The sequence below is a fragment of the Oryctolagus cuniculus genome, chromosome 2, assembly GCF_964237555.1.
Source record: "Oryctolagus cuniculus chromosome 2, mOryCun1.1, whole genome shotgun sequence".
Classification (NCBI taxonomy): Eukaryota; Metazoa; Chordata; class Mammalia; order Lagomorpha; family Leporidae; genus Oryctolagus; species Oryctolagus cuniculus.
In genome coordinates, this window is record NC_091433.1 from 147,244,084 (window position 1) to 147,263,741 (window position 19,658).

Genomic DNA, 19,658 nt, shown 5'->3' on the forward strand with positions numbered 1-19,658 from the left:
CAGCTGCACCAGGAAAATTAGGGAAGAGATTGCTGTTATTAGTTTGACTGGCAGCTAATGGATAGCCTAAACAGTGAATGCTAGTTTGTTCCATATAATTTAGCACAATCTTCTCTAGTCTTTAGATAAAGCATGCAATTAGAATTGCAGTGATGGCTGTGAATTTGCTTAACATTTTGTACTGTATTAGAATTCAGTTTTTACATAAAATTTACTTGACTGTGAAATGTATTAAAATAGCAGACAACTTGAAGGGAATTGATGAAATTTAGTTTTGTATTTACTAATTGGGAAATGTAAGTAGTTGTTTTAATGGATTAATAAATAAGCCAGGTACAGCAAGTATTTCCAGTAACTGTTAGATGATAGTCTCATTGTCCTTTGAAAATATTTTCCTTCATTCCTTTCTTAATACCTCTTTTAAGTGTTTTTATTGGGATCAGTCTTTACTAAAGTGAGTGAACTACAGAAATATGAACAAAAATGGTCCAGATTGCTTTATATGTAATAGAAATTTTACAATAAATAAGTATAATAAGAATAATGTAAGGCCAACGCCATGGCTCAATAGGCTAATCCTCTGCCTGCGGCGCCGGCACACCGGGTTCTAGTCCCCGTCCGGATGCCGGATTCTGTCCCCGTTGCCCCTCTTCCAGGCCAGCTCTCTGCTGTGGCCTGGGAGTGCAGTGGAGGATGGCCCAAGTGCTTGGGCCCTGCACCTGCATGGGAGACTAGGAGAAGCACCTGGCTTCCAATGCTCATTGGTTAATGAGCATTGGAATTGTGTATACCCTTTTGGCTGTTAAAAATAAGGATGCTGTGAACATTCTTGTGGACACTTTTGTATGGACATATGTTAATTATCTTGTATGTAACTGAGGAATGGAAAACATTCTACATTATTAATATAGTGACACTAAATTATACACTCAAATTTTTTTAATGCTGAATTTTATATTGTAATTAAAATTAATTTTTAAAAAAGCATTCAGTAATCTAAAATGGAACATTTGTAAGAAATATCATATAATTGACAAAAGGTAATAGCTTGTTATTTAAGAAGACAGAGGCACTGGCATTGTGGCATCGTGGGTTAAGCCACTGCTTGCAATGCCAACATCCCATGTGGGCCTCTGTTCGAGTTCTCACTGCTCCACTTCCAATACAACTCTCTGCCAATGTGCTTGCAACAGCAGTGGAGGACAGCTCAAAGGCGTGGGCCCCTTCACCCACGTGAGAGACACAGAAGAGGATCCTGGGTCCTGGCTCTGACTTGGCCCAGCCCAGGCCGTTGCGGCCACTTGGAGAATGAACCAGCAGATAGAAGATCCATCTCTCTCTCTCTTTTCCACCCTTCCATCTCTTCCTCTCTCTCTGTAACTCTGCCTTTCAAATAAATAAAATAAATATTTAAAAAAAGTGACAAACCAGCCGGCGCCGCACCTCAATAGGCTAATCCTCCACCTGCAGCACCGGCACTCCGGGTTCTAGTCCATGTCGGGGCACCGGATTCTGTCCCGGTTGCCCCCTTCCAGTTCAGCTCTCTGCTATGGCCAGGGAGTGCAGTGGAGGATGGCCCAAGTCTTTGGGCCCTGCACCCGCATGGGAGACTAGGAGAAGCACCTGGCTCCTGTCTTCGGATCAGCGCAGTGCGCCGGCCGCAGCGCGCCAGCAGCGGCAGCCATTGGAGGGTGAACCAACGGAAATGGAAGACCTTTCTCTCTGTCTGTCTCTCTCACTGTCCACTCTCCCTGTCAAAAAAAAATAAAAATAAAAATAAGACAAACCATCCATTAGAAAGTTAGCAATGAGACTAGCTAATAATTCACAAAAGAAAACTTCTTTTTCTCTTTTTAAATTTTTTTTCTTTTTTTGACAGGCAGGGTTACAGAAAGAGGAGGAGATACATAGAGAGATATTGAGACAAAGAGATCTTCCATCCACTGATTGACTCTCAAGCAACAATGGCCAGGGCTGGGCCAGGCTGAAGCCAGGAGCTTCTTCCTAGTCTACCACGTCGGTGCAGTGGCCCAAGCAGTTGGGCCATCTTCCACTGCTTTCTTGGGTGCATTAGCAGGGAGCTGGATCACAAGTAGAGCAGCTGTGTCTCTAACCAGCACCTATGTGGGAAGCTAACATCGCAGGCACAGACTTAACCTCCTGCACCACAATGTTGGGCTCCAAAAGAAAACATTTTAATGGCACAACCATGGGAAAACAACTGTAGCCTTTTGTAGTGTTCAAGGAAATGCAAGTTAGAGCATTTTTCAGTTTTTACCTATTTAGGTGCTTTTATCCTCTTCCAGTTGCATTATATGTTGGTAACAACTTTTCTGGAGAGCATTTCGGCAGTATATGTCAAGTATTTTTAATTCTGTGCACAGAATTTTATGTGTAATGAGTTTCTTCTGTAAAACATTCATTATAGTGAAAACTGGGATCTACCTAATAATGATTCCTCTACCATAATGAATATTTTTCTACTGTTAAAAATTATAGCTGGGACAGTGCCATGGTGCAGTAGGTTAATCCTCTGCCTGCGGCGCTGGCATCCCAGCTGCTCCTCTTCCAATCCAGCTCTCTGTTATGGCCTGGGAAAACAGTGGAGGATGGCCAAAGTGCTTGGGCCCCTGTACCCGCATGGGAGACCAGAATGAAGCACCTGGCTCCTGGCTTCAGATCAGTGCAGCTTCGGCCGTTGCGGCCATTAGGGGAGTGAACCAACAGAAGGAAGACCTTTCTCTCTGTCTCTCTCTCTGACTGTCTATAACTCTACCTCTCAAGTAAATAAATAAATAAATAAAATCTGTAAAAAAAATGGGTATGGTGAGCATTTGACCTAGCAATTAAGACACTAGCTTGGAATACGCACATCTTATATTAGAGAGCCTATGTTCGAATTCTAGCTCCACACTCAGTTTCAGCTTCCTGCTGTGGTTCACCCTGCTAGACAGCAGTTGAAGACTCAGATAGTTGGGTCCCTGCCCCTACATGGGAAACCTGGATTGAGTTCCAGGCTCCTGGTTTCTGCCTCTACCCAGCCCCAGCCATTGCAAGTGTTGGAAAGTGAACTCTCTTCATCCCTGCCTCTCAAAGTTTTTTTTTTTTTTTTTTAATAAATATTTATTTATTTATTTATTTGAGAGGTGGAGTTACAGAGAGGCAGAAGCAGAGAAAGAAAGAGAGAGATCTTCCATCTACTGGCTCACTCCTCAAATGGCCGCAATGGCTGGGACTGGGCCAATCTGGAGCCAGGAGTTTCTTCTGGGTTTCCCACACAGGTGTAGGGGACCACGGAGTTGGGCCATCTTCTACTTTGCCAGGCCATAGCAGAGAACTGAATCAGAAGTGGAACAACCAGGACTCGAACTGGCATCCATATGGGATGCCCACACTGCAGACAGTGGCTTTACACGCAACATCACAGCACCAGCCAAAATAGTTTTTTAAAGTTAAAAAAAAAAAAAAAAGATGGCTTTGAAACATTTGTGAAAATATGAGGTAATGTGAACTATAGGTCATTTTTTACATAGTATTTACCTTTTTTTTATTAAAGAACAGAAGGTATAAAAGTACAGATAGAGAGTCAAGGCTTACTTTGAGAATGTTGGCTGTAAGGGAGAGATAGAAAATAGTAAAAGTAAAGCAGTTCAGAGAGAAAAAAATTGAATGTTTAAGGATGTTTATGGCCCATAACACAGAAACCAACAGAGAATTAATTTTAGTTACCTGTAGATAAATAGAAAGTATATAGTTTATTTTGGACCATTGTAAGTTTTGAAAATGGTTTGGAGTTTCTTAGAGTTCTTAGACTCAGATAGTATTGCCTTGCATAGAAAATTTTGTGGCTAGGGGCTGCCACTGTGATGTTAATGGTTTAAGCAGCTACCTGCTGTACCAGCATCCCACATGGGCACCGGTTCATCTCCTGGCTGCTCCTCTTTCAATCCAGCTCTCTGCTAATGGCCTGGGAAAACACTGGGAGGTGGCCCAAGTACTTGGGCCCCTGCAACCATGTGGTAGACCTGGAAGAAGCTCCTGGCTCTTGGCTTCAGCTTGGCCCAGCCCTAGCCATTGTAGCCATTTGGGAAGTGAACCAATGGGTGAAAGATCTCTTTGTTTCGCTATCTCTCTCTCAGTAACTCTGCCTTTCAAATAAAAAATAAATCAATCTTTAGAAAAAAAAATGAAAATCTTGTGACTTAATTATCTTCAACCATACAGGGAGAGAAGCAGAGAGAAAGGAGAATAGAAACAAAGGGGATGGTGGGATAGACAGGCAAAATGAAGAGAGAGAAATTACGTTATGAACTATTGAGACATTAGTCATCCATGTTAGCCTCTAGGGACCATTAGGGGAGAAGTTTGATTAATAGATATCTCATCATAGGTTTCTAATAACACTTTCTTTGTTTTTCTCCCCTGGGCTGGGGTTATTACTGATACTGTGTTCAACTAATTATTTAGTAATGATAATTAATTTGTGTTAGTCATGATGAACATAGTTTTCAAAAGTAGTAAACTTATTTAATAAATATTTTTGCATTTAAGGGAGGAAAAGACTGAACAGTTGTTGGACTGTAAACAAGAACTCGAGCAAATGGAAATAGAACTAAAAAGGCTACAGCAAGAGGTTTGTACCTAGAATTATTATATAGGATCACCAAGTAATTAATTGGGAATTCATTTTTCCCTTTATAATTTATAACCTTTACCTAAACACTTGACATAAATAAATGAGGTAACTGATGCTTAAGGAAACTGAATGACTTTTCAGTGTCTATTTCTCTTCAAGTATGCCAGAGCCAAAGCTAGAAGTCAAGGTCTTTGAAAAGTTCAGATTTAGCTGGATTTAAAAGAGCCTTTTAGGACTGGGGAAGTTTCAATGTTTTTTCTTTCTCTTTAATTTTTTTTATGCTTTTGACTTCTATGACTGTGGAAGCTGGAACACCTCTACATCTTGTGAAATGTGCTTATGTGTGTTTTCCAGTGTCACTGCTCTTTGATGCTTTATATTAACACAAAGTGCTTTTTAACTTTTCACTCTTTTCCTAATAAATAATATCAAACTCTCTACTTTTTAAAAATTACTTTATTTTTATTTTACTTAAAGCCTTGAACCAAAAGTGTTCAAAATTTACTTCTTTTAATCACTTTATGTTTTATTTTCATTTAAAGGTGGTGTATGATCTTTTCAACCTGTAAATGATAAAGATTGATATAAGGCTGTATACTTGTTTCTTACTGTTGCTTCCCCTAACCTAACATTTTTAAACGTAGGGGATACCCCATTTGCTGAATCATAAATTGGGACCTTCCAAGATGAATGATAGAGTCATAGTCTTTATTTCTAGATATGCTGTGGCTGCTGTTCCACTTCTTGGTAGCAGGGTTACCTCTTAAAGTTCCCAATCCTTTTGGTCTCAAAAATTAATGAAGATTATTTAATGTGGATTATGTCTACTGGTATTATTGCATTAGAAATAAAAACAGCTTTTAAAATTCATTTGAAAAATGTACAACCAAAAAATAATAAATTGAAGATGGAAATATTAAAAGTATTGTTATTAATATTTAGAACATGAATTTGATTTCGGATGCTCGTTCTGCAAGAATGTACCGAGATGAATTAGATGCACTTCGAGAGAAGGCAATCAGAGTTGATAAGCTTGAAAGTGAAGTCAGCAGATATAAAGAAAGGCTACATGACATTGAATTTTATAAGGCAAGAGTTGAGGTATGTTGTTAACCATTATGGTAATTTTTAACCTTAAAAGTGGAATTTTCAAAATGTGTTTAAAATGTACTTAATAAATAAGAGAAACTCTTGAAATCTTGAGTAAACATTAAATTGTTAAATAGTTTCAGGTGTTTATTTTATGGTAGATCAGTAGTATTGCTTATACTTTTACAAAGAGATTTTTGAATATTTTTGAAGTCTCATTTCTTTATTTAGCATCATACATAGAACAGACTTTTGAAGTCCTTATCCTTGTGACTAAGGAATTTAAATATGCCCTGACAATTTAATGTTAAATTACAGTAGTATTACTCATCCTAATATCAGGACTGAGCATTTTATTTACATAATGGCTTAAATAGCCACAATAATTAGTTGTTTTTACTAATCTCAAACTTGTTTCCCAAGCAAAACATATTTCTGATTGCTGCTTCACTGAGATCACTAAATTAGAATTAATAAAGGCAATACAAGGGAAACAGTTTGTGGACAAATGAAATTAGAAGATAATGTGAATTTTCCATGGACTTCTTGAAGTCTCCTTGTATAAATGCAAACAAATTAGAAAAAAAAAACAATTTTTACCTCCTAAGGGTTACAGATTATGTTACATGAAGTTGAATTTTATATAAAAGATTCAAAAGTCCTTGCATCCTTTTTTCCTCTCTTGGTTAAGAACCTCATTGTCTATAAACAGAGGAGAGTTTGGTCAGTTTTAATATGAGGACAAGAAGGGGGGAATATGCAAAAATCAAATTAAAACATAAGAGAAAGTAAAACATTTTAGCCTGTTACCAGTAAATAGAACCAAAAGAACTGCAAATATAAAGTCCTTGTTAACTCTTTGCCAGTTACTTAAAGTTGTGTATGCATGGTACTGTTAAGGGATCATCATGGATGCCACTGTCTTAATGTACTTTGTCCAGATTTCAGTTAAAAAACCACAGGCATTTAGCAAGACAGAACTTTGGGCATGTACTTTGAAAATGTACAGGGTTTGGGCTGGAGCTGTGGTGGTGCCAGCATCCCATATGGGTGCTGGCTTTAGTGACTGCTACTCCACTTCCAATCCAGCTCCCTGTTAATGTGCCTGGGAAAGTGTTGCGGCCCCCACACCCATCTGGGAGACCCAGAAGGAGCTCCTGCTCCTGGCTTCGGATCAGCCATTGTAGCCATTTGGGAGTGAACCAGCAGGTGGAAGATTCTCTCTCTCTCTCTCTTTCTCTCTTTCTCTCCTCTCCTGTCCCTCTTTCTCTGTCTCTAACCTTTCAAATAAATAAATCTTTAAAAATAATGTAAAAAATTTAAAAAAAAACAATGTATAGGGTTTTTAAGGATTTTCTTAAGATGTTTATATATTTATAAATATAGGCTTGGTTTATGATTTATGTGAGCCTTAATTCAAGTCTTATTGCTTTGTTGCAAATACCTCAAACCCTTCACTTTGAAGAACAGAGACATCTTTTAGTTCAGTTAGTGAAGTAAGCCCTGATTCTGTGGAGATTTGTGTCTTAAATTTTGGAAGATTACTTATGCTTAATTTCCTATCCTTGTGACTAAGAAGCTTAAATATACCCCAACAATTTCATGTTAGAATATACTAGAATTACTCATCCATATATAAGGACTCTATTTTGTTTGCATAATAGCTTGAATTGTGGGGGCAGGCCAGGAATGAAGGAAAGAAGACATCAACTGTATTTCTGTTACTCAATAGCCTTACTTACTCTTACATAGAACTGCTGATATGGACAGCTTAAAGTTTTATGATAATTTCTAGAGCTTTAAAAAGTTAATAGATATTAACAAATTTAGTATAAATAAAGTTAATTGAAATTTTTATAGGAATTAAAAGAAGACAATCAAGTTTTATTAGAAACAAAAACCATGTTGGAAGACCAACTAGAAGGAACTCGAGCTCGTTCTGATAAGTTACATGAATTAGAGAAAGAGAATTTACAACTGAAGGCTAAGCTTCATGATATGGAAATGGTAAGTTTTATGGACTGAAATCAATTACATAGCCTCTAAAGAAATATTCTAAGATTACGCTTATTTTTCTAAAATGACAAGAGTAGCCAATGTCCTTAAGGCTTTAACAGAGAAGAAATAGCTGAATATGTTAGATGTGTCCAACTTTACATTAATACAGAAATAGTAGAAATGTCTGCTTTTAGTATTACTTACTAATTTCGTCTACTGCCTTCCAAACTACAGTAAAGAAGCTGTTATGTAAACATGTCTTAAAAAATACAGAAATTGGCCGGCGCCGCGGCTCACTAGGCTAATCCTCCGCCTAGCGGCGCCGGCACACCGGGTTCTAGTCCCGGTCGGGGCGCCGGATTCTGTCCCGGTTGCCCCTCTTCCAGGCCAGCCCTCTGCTGTGGCCAGGGAGTGCAGTGGAGGATGGCCCAGGTGCTCGGGCCCTGCACCCCATGGGAGACCAGGAAAAGCACCTGGCTCCTGGCTCCTGCCATCGGATCAGCGCGGTGCGCCGGCCGCAGCGCGCCGACCGCGGCGGCCATTGGAGGGTGAACCAACGGCAAAGGAAGACCTTTCTCTCTGTCTCTCTCTCTCACTGTCCACTCTGCCTGTCCAAAAAAAAAAAAAATGAAAAAAAAAAAAAATACAGAAATAGGGGAGAATGTTGTTGCACAGCAGGTTAAGCCCCTTCTTGGGGCTGTATCCCATATCAGAGTGTCTTGGATTGAGTCCTGCCTCCACTTTCAATCCAACTGCTAGTGTACACCTTGGGAGGCAGCAGGTAATGAGTCAAGTACTTGAGTCCCTGCCAACTATTTGGGGCACTCCAATGGAGTTCCTGGCTCCTGGCTTAATCCTGGCCCAGTAATTGCTGTTGTAGGCATTTGAAGAGTAAATGAACAGACAAGGAAAATCACTCTGTCTCTGTGTGTGTATTGTGGTGTCTGTTTTTCACTCCCTCTCTCACTCTGCCTATCAAATATTTTCTTAAAAATGGGGGGAGGAGAGGGCTGGTGCCATGGCACAGTAGATTAATCCTCCGCCTGTGGTGCTGGCATCTCATATGGGCACTGGTTCCAGTCCCAATCCAGCTCTCTGCTATGGCCTGGGAAAGCAGTAGAAGATGGCCCAAGTCGTTGGGCCCCTGCACCCACATGGGAGATCAGGAAGAAGTGCCTGGCTCCTGGCTTTGGATCAGCGCAGCTCCAGCTGTTGTGGCCATTTGGGGAGTGAACCAACAGAAGGAAGACCTTTCTCTCTGTCTCTCCCTCTCCTATAACTCTACCTCTCAAATAAAATAAATAAAATCTTTAAAAAAAAAAAAAAAGCTATTTGCTAAAATCCAGCATTGATTCAGCATTCTTTTGCTACATCACTAGAAAAATATGTTGACTATGAGAAAACTGTTCCCAAACATTACTTTAAAAAGGATATCAGATACCTGATCTGTATTAGTTGATCTGTAATAATTATAACTAATGATTACCTTCAAAGTGAAATTTTTAAGGAACTAAAAATCTATACACATACTACTCAGTTTCTGATTATAAAAGTTGTATGTAGAGGCCGGCGCCACGGCTCACTTGGTTAATCCTCTGCCTGCAGTGCCAGCACCCTGGGTTCTAGTCCCGGTTGGGGCGCCAGATTCTGTCCCAGTTGCTGCTCTTCCAGGCCAGCTCTCTGCTGTGGCCCGGGAAGGCAGTGGAGGATGGCCCAAGTGCTTGGGCCCTGCACCCGCATGGGAGACCAGGAGGAAGCACCTGGCTCCTGGCTTCGGATCAGCGCGATGTGTTGGTCACAGCGCGCCGGCCACAGTGGCCATTGGAGGGTGAACCAACGGCAAAAAGGAAGACCTTTCTCTCTGTCTCTCTCACTGTCTAATTCTGCCTGTCCAAAAAAAAAAATATATATATATATGTAGAACAGGTGCTGGGTGTAACAGTTAAGACATCCCATATTGGAGTGCCAGATTCAAATCCTGGCTGTGCTTTTGATTCCAGCTTCCTGCTGCTGCACACCCTGGGAGTCAGCAGGAGATGGCTCAAATTGTTGGGCTGCTTCCTTCCATGTGGGAGACATGGGTTGAGCCTTCACTCCTGGCTTTGGCCTGGGCTGGCCCTAGTTGTGTGATTTGGGGAGTGAACCAGCAGATGAGAGATCTCTATCTCTGCCTTTCCAATAAATGAATAAATAACATTTTAAAAAGTTATGAATAGCTGACGCCACGGCTCACTTGGCTAATCCTCTGCCTGCGGCGCTGGTACCCCGGGTTCTAGTCCTGCTCGGGGCACTGGATTCTGTCCCGGTTGCTCCTCTTCCAGTCCAGCTCTCTGCTGTGGCCCAGATGTGCAGTGGAGGATGGCCCAAGTGCTTGGGCCCTGCACCCGCGTGGGAGACCAGGAGGAAGCACCTGGCTCCTGGCTTCAGATCAGCGCAGCGCGCTGGCAGTGGCGGCCACTAGGGAGGTGAACCAATGGAAGGAAGACCTTTCTCTCTGTCTCTCTCAGTGTCTAACTCTGCCTGTCAAAAAAAAAAGTTATGAATAAAAAATATTAGCTTAAAATTATACTATTTATTAACTTTCTTTTCTCTCCCTGCTCTCCATCAATAAAAAAGGAACGTGATATGGACAGAAAAAAGATTGAAGAATTAATGGAAGAAAATATGACTTTGGAAATGGCACAGAAACAAAGTATGGATGAATCATTACATCTTGGCTGGGAGTTGGAACAGATATCCAGAACTAGTGAACTTTCTGAAGGTATTCTTGTTTTTGTTTTATTTAAATAAATAAATGGATAAAGTAAGTTGTATTTATGTTGAGATTTCTGTATGTTTTATTGCAGTTTTTTGTTTTCCCTAGCTTGAGATATCTCAGAAAGCCACCTGTCTCCCTAGATATTATTTCACATTGTACTTCATTATTTCTGCTTATTTAAGTCTAGTCCATAGCTTTACATGTCTTCAATTCAATTTTATAAATGTAATAAAGGATTTGATTGGTTGATTAAGCACTATTTTAATACCATAAGAGGCTATAATACCTATTTATTAATTTTTGAGAAATTTAGCTATCTAATAAGTAGCACACAAAATTCATATTAGTTGTTCAACATGTTCTTTCAATGTAGGCCAACTTAAATAAGAAGCCAAAACATAGTAGGAATATGTACTCAAAATAAAGGAAGGCCAGCGCCGTGGCTCACTAGGCTAATCCTCCGCCTGCGGCGCTGGCATTCCGGGTTCTAGCCCTGGTTGGGGCGCCGGATTCTGTCCCAGTTTCTCCTCTTCCAGTCCAGCTCTCTGCTGTGGCCCGGGAAGGCAGTGGAGGATGGCCCAAGTGCTTGGACCCTGCACCCGCATGGGAGACCAGGAGGAAGCACCTGGCTCCTGGCTTCGGATCGGCACAGCACGCCGGCCATAGCGGCCACTTGGGGGGTAAACCAATGGAAAAAGGAAGACCTTTCTCTCTCTCTCTCTCTCTCTCTCACTGTCTAACCCTGCCAGTCAAATAAATAAATAAATAAAATAAAGGAAGTCAGGGATCTTTATGGCTGCTTTCCTAATATATATATAAAATCTCCATTATGAGATTACACCTGCCATCCAGTCCAACCCAATTATATCCCTGAAATAATGAGACTCACAGAGACTGGCATTGTGATGTAGCAGGTTAAGCCAGCATTCCATATTAGTGCCAGTTTGAGTCGTGGCTGCTCTACTTCCAATCCAGCCTCTGCTATGGTCTGGGAAAGCAGTAGAAGATGGCCCAAGTTGTTGGGCCCCTGCACCCACCTGAGAGATCTGGAAGAAGCTCCTGGCTCCTTGCTTCAAATCGGCCCAGTTCCAGCCATTGAGGCTGTTTGGGGAGTTAACCAGTGGATGGAAGATCTCTCTCTCTCTACCTCTGCCTCTCTCTAACTCCGCCTTTTAAACAAATAAATAAAAAAAAAAAAACAAAAAAACTTTATTTGAGAGGCAGAGATGGAGACAGGTGTATAGAGTTCATTTTCCAACACTTGCAATGGCTGGGGCTGGGCAGAGGCAGAAACCAGGAGCCTGGAACTCAATCCAGGTTTCCCATGTAGGGGCAGGGACCCAACTATTTGAGTCATCATCTGCTGGCTGGCAGAATGCGCCAGGAAGCTGAAACTGGGAGTGGAGCTGGAATGTGAACCTAGGCTCTCTAATATAAGATGTGGCCATTCCTTGGGTCCCTATACCTGCGTGGGAGACTCAGAAGAAGCTCCTGGCTCCTGGCTTCGAATCAGCCCAGTTCTGGCCGTTTGGGGAGTGCTTAGTGGATGGAAGACCTCTCTCTCTTTGCTTCTGCCTTTCTGTAACTCTGCCTTTCAAGTAAATAAATAAATAAATATTTTTAAAAGATTTATTTTAAGAAATTAGACTAGTTCTTTAATTCCCAAGTTACCCAACATTAGATTGTTTTACCAAGTATTTATTAAATACCTACCATGTGTAACATACTATACGAGGCCCAGAAGATAGAGTGGTGAGGTAGACATAAACTCAGATAGTTTGTAGTCTGGAATTTGCAGAATAATTACTTTTACAGAGCACTCATTATTTTCATTAGGTTTTTTTTTTTTTTTTTTTTTTACAATTGAGAATCCAAATTCTGGGGCTCCATGTACTGACTACATAGTAAATGATGATTTTCAGTCAATGAATTTACAAAGATGTTTTACTTAAAAACATTTGTGGAAGTTTTTTATTGTATTTTTTTGTAAATGGAGTTATTAAAAAAAATTCAGATTGAATGTTTTCTACTACTGAAGAGTTGAATCAGTTAACCTAGATAGTAACAGAATAACAAGTACTAAGTACCTTCTATGGTTGTTGTCAGAATTAAATTTGTTAATATTTGTGAAGCCCCTGGAAAAGTACCTGGTCTGTCGTAATCATTCAAATGTTAATTACTGTTATCACTACATCACAATTTTTTTAAATTTTATTTTCATTTTATTTGAAAGGTAGAAAGAGATGGATAACTTATTTACTGGTTCACTTCCTAATGCCTACAACAGCCAGGCCTGGGCCAGGCTGAAGCCAGAAGCCCATGACTCCATTCAGGTCTCCCATATGGGTGGCAGGGACACAACTGCTGAACCCTCACCTGCTGCCTTCCCGGATGCACATTAGCAGGAAGCAGGATTAGAATACAGAAGCCAGCACTCAAAGTAGGCACTCCAGTATAGGATGCCTATATCCCAGGAACTACTTTTTTTTAAGATTTATTGTATTTATTTGAAAGGCAGAGTTACACAAAGAGGTAGAAACAGAGTTCTTCCATCTGCTGGTTCACTTCCCGAATGGCTGCAATGACTAGGGCTGGGCCAGTCAGAAGCCAGGAACCAGGAGCTTCTTGTGAGGCAGCTTCTTCTGGGTCTCACATGTAGGTAGAGAGGCCCAAGCACTTGGGCCATCCCCTGCTGCTTTCCCAGGTACATTAACAGGGAGCCAAATTGGAAGTGGAGCTGCCAGGACTCAACCCAATGCCCATATGGGATGCCGGCACTGCAGGCCAGGGCTTAACCTGCTGCACCATGGTTCCTCTCAGGAACTTCTTAAGTGCTTTGCCAAACACCTGCCCCTCACAGTTGTTTTGTAATGCTGTTAGTTTGGGTTATAAAACAGAATACTCCTTTTAATGTGGCATAGTTTTTTTAATTATGCAAGGAAATTTCTTACTATAAAATGTGTATGGTTTGGAAAAATATAAAGGAAATAAAAGTTGCTAAAAGTTTTTAAATCAAATTTTATAAAAGTTGTTTCAGAAATTTTCCTCACAGACTCATGTATTTTAAACATCACAAAATCAGTATATAATTCATGTTCCTTTAGTCACCTAAGATTACAGCATAAGCACTCTCCTGTGTTGTTAAAAATATGTCGTAAGCTTTTTTTTTCTTTTCCAAATGTTTTTATTTCTGTGAGAGACCAAAAGACAGAGAGAACTCCTGTTTTCTGCATCACACCACAAATGACCCACAATTGCAGGGGCTGGGCCAGAGCCAAGAGCCAGGAACTCAATCCAGATCTCCTACATGGTTGACAAGGACCCAACTACTTTAGACATCACCCCTGCCTCCTAGGGTCTTTATAAGCAGGAAGCTGGAATTGAAGCGTTGCCAGGATTCACAGCCACACACTGCAATATGATCTCAACTATTAGACCAAGTATCCACCCCATAAACATCCTTTTTAATTCATAATCTGACTTGCAACTTGACTGAAGCATAGGCATAGGATTGCAGGTATTACTAATGCATGTCATGTTTGGGATACGAGTGCAAAAGCACAGGCAAAAAAAGCAAAACTAGATATATGGGATTACATGAAACTGAAAAAGCATCTGCACAGCAAAAAACAGCATAGTAAAAGGACAACTTACAGAATGGGAAACTGTATTTGCAAACTGTATATCTGGTAAGGATTTAGCACTCAAAATATATAAGGAACTCAATAGCAAGAAAACAAATAGCCCTATTTCAGAACTGCCAAAGAACTTGAATAGACATTTCCCAAAAAAATATACAGGTGATCAACAAATATATGAAAAGATCCTCAATATCACTTATCATTAGTTAAATATACATTAAAAACCACAATGAGATAGTATCTCATGTTTGTTAAAATGTATGTTGTCAGGACCACACAGTCACCCAGCAGATTAAGCCACCATCCCATATGGGCATCGGTTCAGGTCCTGGCTGCTCTACTTCCAATCCAACTCCCTGCTAATAAACCTGGGAAGGCAGCAAAAGATGGCCCAAGTGCTTGGACCTCTGCACCAAAGTGGAGACCCAGGAGAAGCTCTTGGCTTTAGCCTGTCCCAGCCCTGGCCTTTTGACTGGGGAATGAGCCAGCGGACGGAAGATCTCTCTCTCTCTCTCTCTCTCTCTCTCCCTCCCTCCCTCCCTCCCTCCCCCACCCCCCCCATGACTCTGCCTTTCAAATAAATAAATAAATCTTTTTAAAAAGAGAGTGTATATTGTCAAAAAGGCAAAGATAGCAATTATTGGTAAGGATGTGAATAGGGAGCCTTGCACACAGTTGGTGAGAGTGTACATTGGTACAGCCATTATGGAAAACAGAATGAAGTTTCCCCCTCAAAATTAAAAAGGAACAGGCATTTGGCTTCGTGTTTAAGGTACTAATTAATATACCCACATCCCACATCAGAATATCTGATATTCCATCCCCAGCTCTGGCTCCTGATTTGAGCTTCCTGCTAATGCAGATCTTGGGAAGCAGCAGTGATGGCTCAAGTACTTGGGTTCCTGCCAGTCATGTGGGAGACGTGGATTCAATTTTGGATTTCCACCTTGACCCTCTGGCCATTATGGTTATTTGGGGAGTAAACCAGTGGATGGGAGTACTCTCTTGTTTGTTCTCTCTCTCCCTCCCCTTGCCTCTTTCAACCTCTCGATTTTAAAAAATAATAGATTTTTAAAGATGTTGTTTCTGAAAAAATATTATAAAATTTAAAAATATAAAACTGCTTATGTGCCAGCAGTCTCACTCCTGGAATATGAAATCAGTATGTGAAATAGGTATCTGCAGCCCCGTATTCATAACAGCATCACTTACAATAGCCAAGATGCAGAATCAGTCTTTGTGTCTGACAATGGTAAAATGTGGCATACAAACGTATTCATGATGGTGTACTAATCAGCCTTCAAAAAGAAGGAAATTGTCTCCTTTACAACAACATTGGTGTATCTGAATGATACTGCATTATGAAATAAGCCAGACACAAAAAGACTAGTAGTGCATGATCTCACTTATATGTGGAATCTAAAACAGTTCAGCTCAGTAACAGAGATAAAATAGTGGTTACCAGAGGCTAATGGGTAAGGAAAAGTTGGTCACAGGACACAATTTAAATTTGATAGGAGGGGCCGGTGCCGTGGCTCACTAGGCTAATCCTCCGCCTTGCAGCACCGGCACACTGGGTTCTAGTCCATGTTAGGGCACTGGATTCTGTGCTGGTTGCCCCTCTTCCAGGCCAGCTTTCTTTTATGGCCTGGGAGTGCAGTGGAGGATGGCCCAAGTCCTTGGGCCCTGCACCCCATGGGAGACCAGGAGGAGAACCTGGCTCCTGGCTTCGGATCAGCGCGATGTGCCAGCTGCAGCGCACCGGCCACGGTGGCCATTGGAGGGTGAACCAACAGCAAAAGGAAGACCTTTCTCTCTCTCTCTCTCTCTCTCTCACTATCCACTCTGCCTGTCAAAAAAAAATTTTTTTTTGATAGGAGGGAGGACATTTGGTGTAGGGCTTAAAAACACTGCTTGGGACACCTGTATTCCACCTAGGATTGCCTGGTTTGAGTCCTGGCTATTCCATTTCTAATTCAGCTTCCTGCTAATGAGTACCCAAGTACTTGGGTCTCTGCTACCCATGTGAGAAATCAAGGTAGAGTTCCAGGCTCTTGGCTTTGGCCTGGCTGGTTGAAGGCATTTGGAGAGTGAAGCAGTAAATGGATCTCCCTGTCTGTCTATCCTCTGTCCTTCAAATAAAATGAAAGCAATTTTTAAAAAAATAAATAAGTTAGGGCAAGCATTGTGAAGTCTCAGGTTAAAACCGCTGCCTGCAATGTTGGCATCCCATTTGAGTGCCAGTTCATGTTCCAGCTGCTCCACTTCTGACCCAGTTCCCTGCTGATGGCTTGGGAAAATGCAGAAGATAGTTCAAATGTTTGGGCCCCTGCCACCCATGTGGGAGACCTGGAAGAAGCTCCTGGCTTCAGCCTGACCCAGTCCTTACTGTTGTGGCCAGCTAGGGAGGCCAGCAGATGGACAATCTCTCTCTCTCTTTCTCCTTCTCCTTCTCCTTCTCCTTCTCCTTCTCCTTCTCCTTCTCCTTCTCCTTCTCCTTCTCCTTCTCCTTCTCCTTCTCCTTCTCCTTCTCCTTCTCCTTCTCCTTCTCCTTCTCCTTCTCCTTCTCCTTCTCCTTCTCCTTCTCCTTCTCCTTCTCCTTCTCCTTCTCCTTCTCCTTCTCCTTCTCCTTCTCCTTCTCCTTCCCCTCTATTCCTCCTTCCTCCCAGTTTCTGACTTTTAAATAAATAAATAAATTTTTTTTTTGAAGATAGGTATGTCTTTAAAAAAGTGAATAGTTTCCATAATATCTGTTGTGCATCATGATAACTATAGTAAACAACAATCTATTGTGTAGTTTAAATTACTAAGAAAGTAGATTTTAAGTGTTCTTAGAACAACAAAAAATAAGAGAGTTGATATATGTGTTAAAAAGCTTGATTTTGCCATTCTACAATATAAACATATGTCCAGGCATCATGTTTTATACCATTAATGTATACAGTTTTTACATGTCAGTTAAAAAATAAAATGTATCAGTAAGTATTGATAGCATAAAAACTATGTGAAAAGAGATACAACTGGAAGTTTAATAAAACCTTGTTCAATGAATTCGAAATGTAAAGAATTTTATAACAGCTTTTTTGTTTTAAAGAGGTTTATTTATTTGAAAGGCAGAGTTAGAGAGAGATTTTCCCTTTGCTGATGTACCCCACAAAGGCCGCAATGGCCAGGGCTGGGCCAGGCCAAAGCTCTGAGCCATGAACTCCACTGAGTCTTGCACATGGATGACAGGGTCTTAAGCACTTGGACCATTTCTGCCACCTTTCCCAGGGACATTAGCTGAGAGCTGGATGGGAAGCAGAGCAGTCAGGATATGAACTGGCGTCCATATGAGATACTGGCACTATGCCACAGTGCTGGCCCCATAACAACTTTTTTATCATTCTTCAACTATAACTGAAGAAAATTATGAGTGTGTTAATTTTTCTGTAGATTACACCATTATATATGTATTTTGAATAAACACTGCATCTTGACATTTAAAATTTTTTAATATGAAATAAGTTTGTTTTTTGTTAAAGTATCTAATTCAGGTAATGCTATTCTCAGGAAATGATGTAATCTGTTTTTATGCTATGTTTTGACATCACTGATAAGACAAAACCAAAGGAATGATGATAGAAATGGAAAATAAGATCTTAAAATAATTTCATTTTGCCTAGAATATGCACATTGGGCTTTTATCCAAAATGAAGCTAGTGCTGTATTTATTTTCAAAACTGATTTTTAAACCTTCATTATTTACCAATTAGAACAATGTATTCTATAAACTTATAGTTAAATTAAAATCATTTGATTAAATAAGTGGGTTCCAAATGTCAAAGAAAAAAGATTTAAGCAACTAATAAGAATTGCAGTGACTACTCAGTATATCAGGTTTTAGTAAAATATTACTATTCATGACCAATAAAACAAAAGCTAGAAGTTAAAATTGAAGCTTGGCCGGCACCACGGCTCAATAGGCTAATCCTCCACCTAGCGGCGCCGGCACACCGGGTTCTAGTCCCAGTCAGGGCGCTGGATTCTGTCCTGGTTGCCCCCCTTCCAGGCCAGCTCACTGCTATGGCCCAGGAGTGCAGTGGAGGATGGCCCAAGTGCTTGGGCCCTGCACCTGGCTCCTGCTGTTGGATCAGCGCGGTGCGCTGGCCACAGCGTGCCAGCCGCGGCAGCCATTGGAGGGTGAACCAAGGGCAAAAGGAAGACCTTTCTCACTGTCTCTTTTTCTCACTGTCCACTCTGCCTGTCCAAAAAACAAAAAAACAAAAAAAAATGGAAGCTTTCTGTACTTTGAAGTTTGCTTGCATACCTAATTTTGAAGAGGATGTGGGGTGTCTATATAATGTTATGTTTGCTTTTTACGAAGGAGAATTTCAAACATGTACAGAAGTTTACAGATTTAGAAATGTCCTACAATATCTTTATCCATTTCCCTCCTTGAAACTTAGGTCTTCAAAATTAAACTTATGCATCATATTTCACTTTATAAATCCTAGTATTTTTACATGAGTAAAATCTTAATGAGTCTGCTATTATAGCATTAAAAATAATTAGTTTTGACCTACTAGAGGACATTTACAGAGTAGGCAAGTTTCCTTATTTTTAAAAATGTGATGCTAAAATGTAATTACAAAGATGATTTCCCTTGGCAAAATAGATCAGATGTTGCTCTTCACACATAGGCTTAGCAAGAATTACTCACTTAGAGGACAAGTTTTTCAACATGACCAGATATATTACCTTGACTTTCTCAGAATCATACTAGGGTTCTTCCTCAGACTGCCCTCCATTAATTTTTGAAAATGTGGCATAAGGTATGCTTTTTTAAAATTAATTCATTTGAAAGGCAGAATGAAGGCCGGTGCCGCGGCTCAATAGGCTAATCCTCTACCTTGCAGCGCCTGCACACCAGGTTCTAGTCCTGGTCGGGGCGCCGGATTCTGTCCTGGTTGCTGCTCTTCCAGTCCAGCTCTCTGCTGTGGCCCGGGAGTGCAGTGGAGAATGGCCCAAGTGCTTGGGCCCTGCACCCGCATGGGAGACCAGGAGGAAGCACCTGGCTCTTGGCTTCGGATCAATGCGATGCGCCGGTCGCAGTGCGCCGGCCTCAGTGGCCATTGGAGGGTGAACCAACGGCAAAAAGGAAGACCTTTCTCTCTGTCTCTCTCTCTCACACTATCCACTCTGCCTGTCAAAAGAAAAAAAAAAGGCAGAATGAAAGAATCATCTTCCATCCATTAGTTAACTCTCCTTCCAAATGGGCACAGTGGCTGGGGCTGGTCCAGGCCTAACCCAAGAGCCAGGAACTCCATTCCGGTCTCCCACATGGGTGACAGGAACCCAAGTAATTGGGGCATCCTCCACTGCCTTCGCAGTGACATTAGCAGGGAACTGGATTTGAAGTGGAGCATCTGGGACTTGAACCAGTGTGCCAATATGGGATGTTGGTGTTGTGGGTGGCAGCATGCATGGCTCACTGTGCTACAGCCCTGTATGCACTTTTGTTTCTTATTTGAGTTGCACAGTAACCCTATGAGAT

The 19,658-nt window shown here is 41.1% G+C and overlaps 1 protein-coding gene across 6 annotated transcripts in view; it reads left to right on the forward strand.

Moving 5' to 3' along the window:
* The window catches only part of CCDC88A (coiled-coil domain containing 88A), a 139,939-nt gene that overhangs the window by 73,737 nt on the left and 46,544 nt on the right, over positions 1–19,658 (forward strand). For all 6 annotated transcript variants that reach the window (XM_008254392.4, XM_051842868.2, XM_008254395.4 and 3 more), the window contains exons 9-12: positions 4,552–4,633; positions 5,579–5,737; positions 7,586–7,732; positions 10,340–10,484. In XM_008254392.4, coding sequence (XP_008252614.2) covers positions 4,552–4,633; positions 5,579–5,737; positions 7,586–7,732; positions 10,340–10,484 — 533 coding nt within the window. The remainder of the gene's footprint in view (positions 1–4,551; positions 4,634–5,578; positions 5,738–7,585; positions 7,733–10,339; positions 10,485–19,658) is intronic.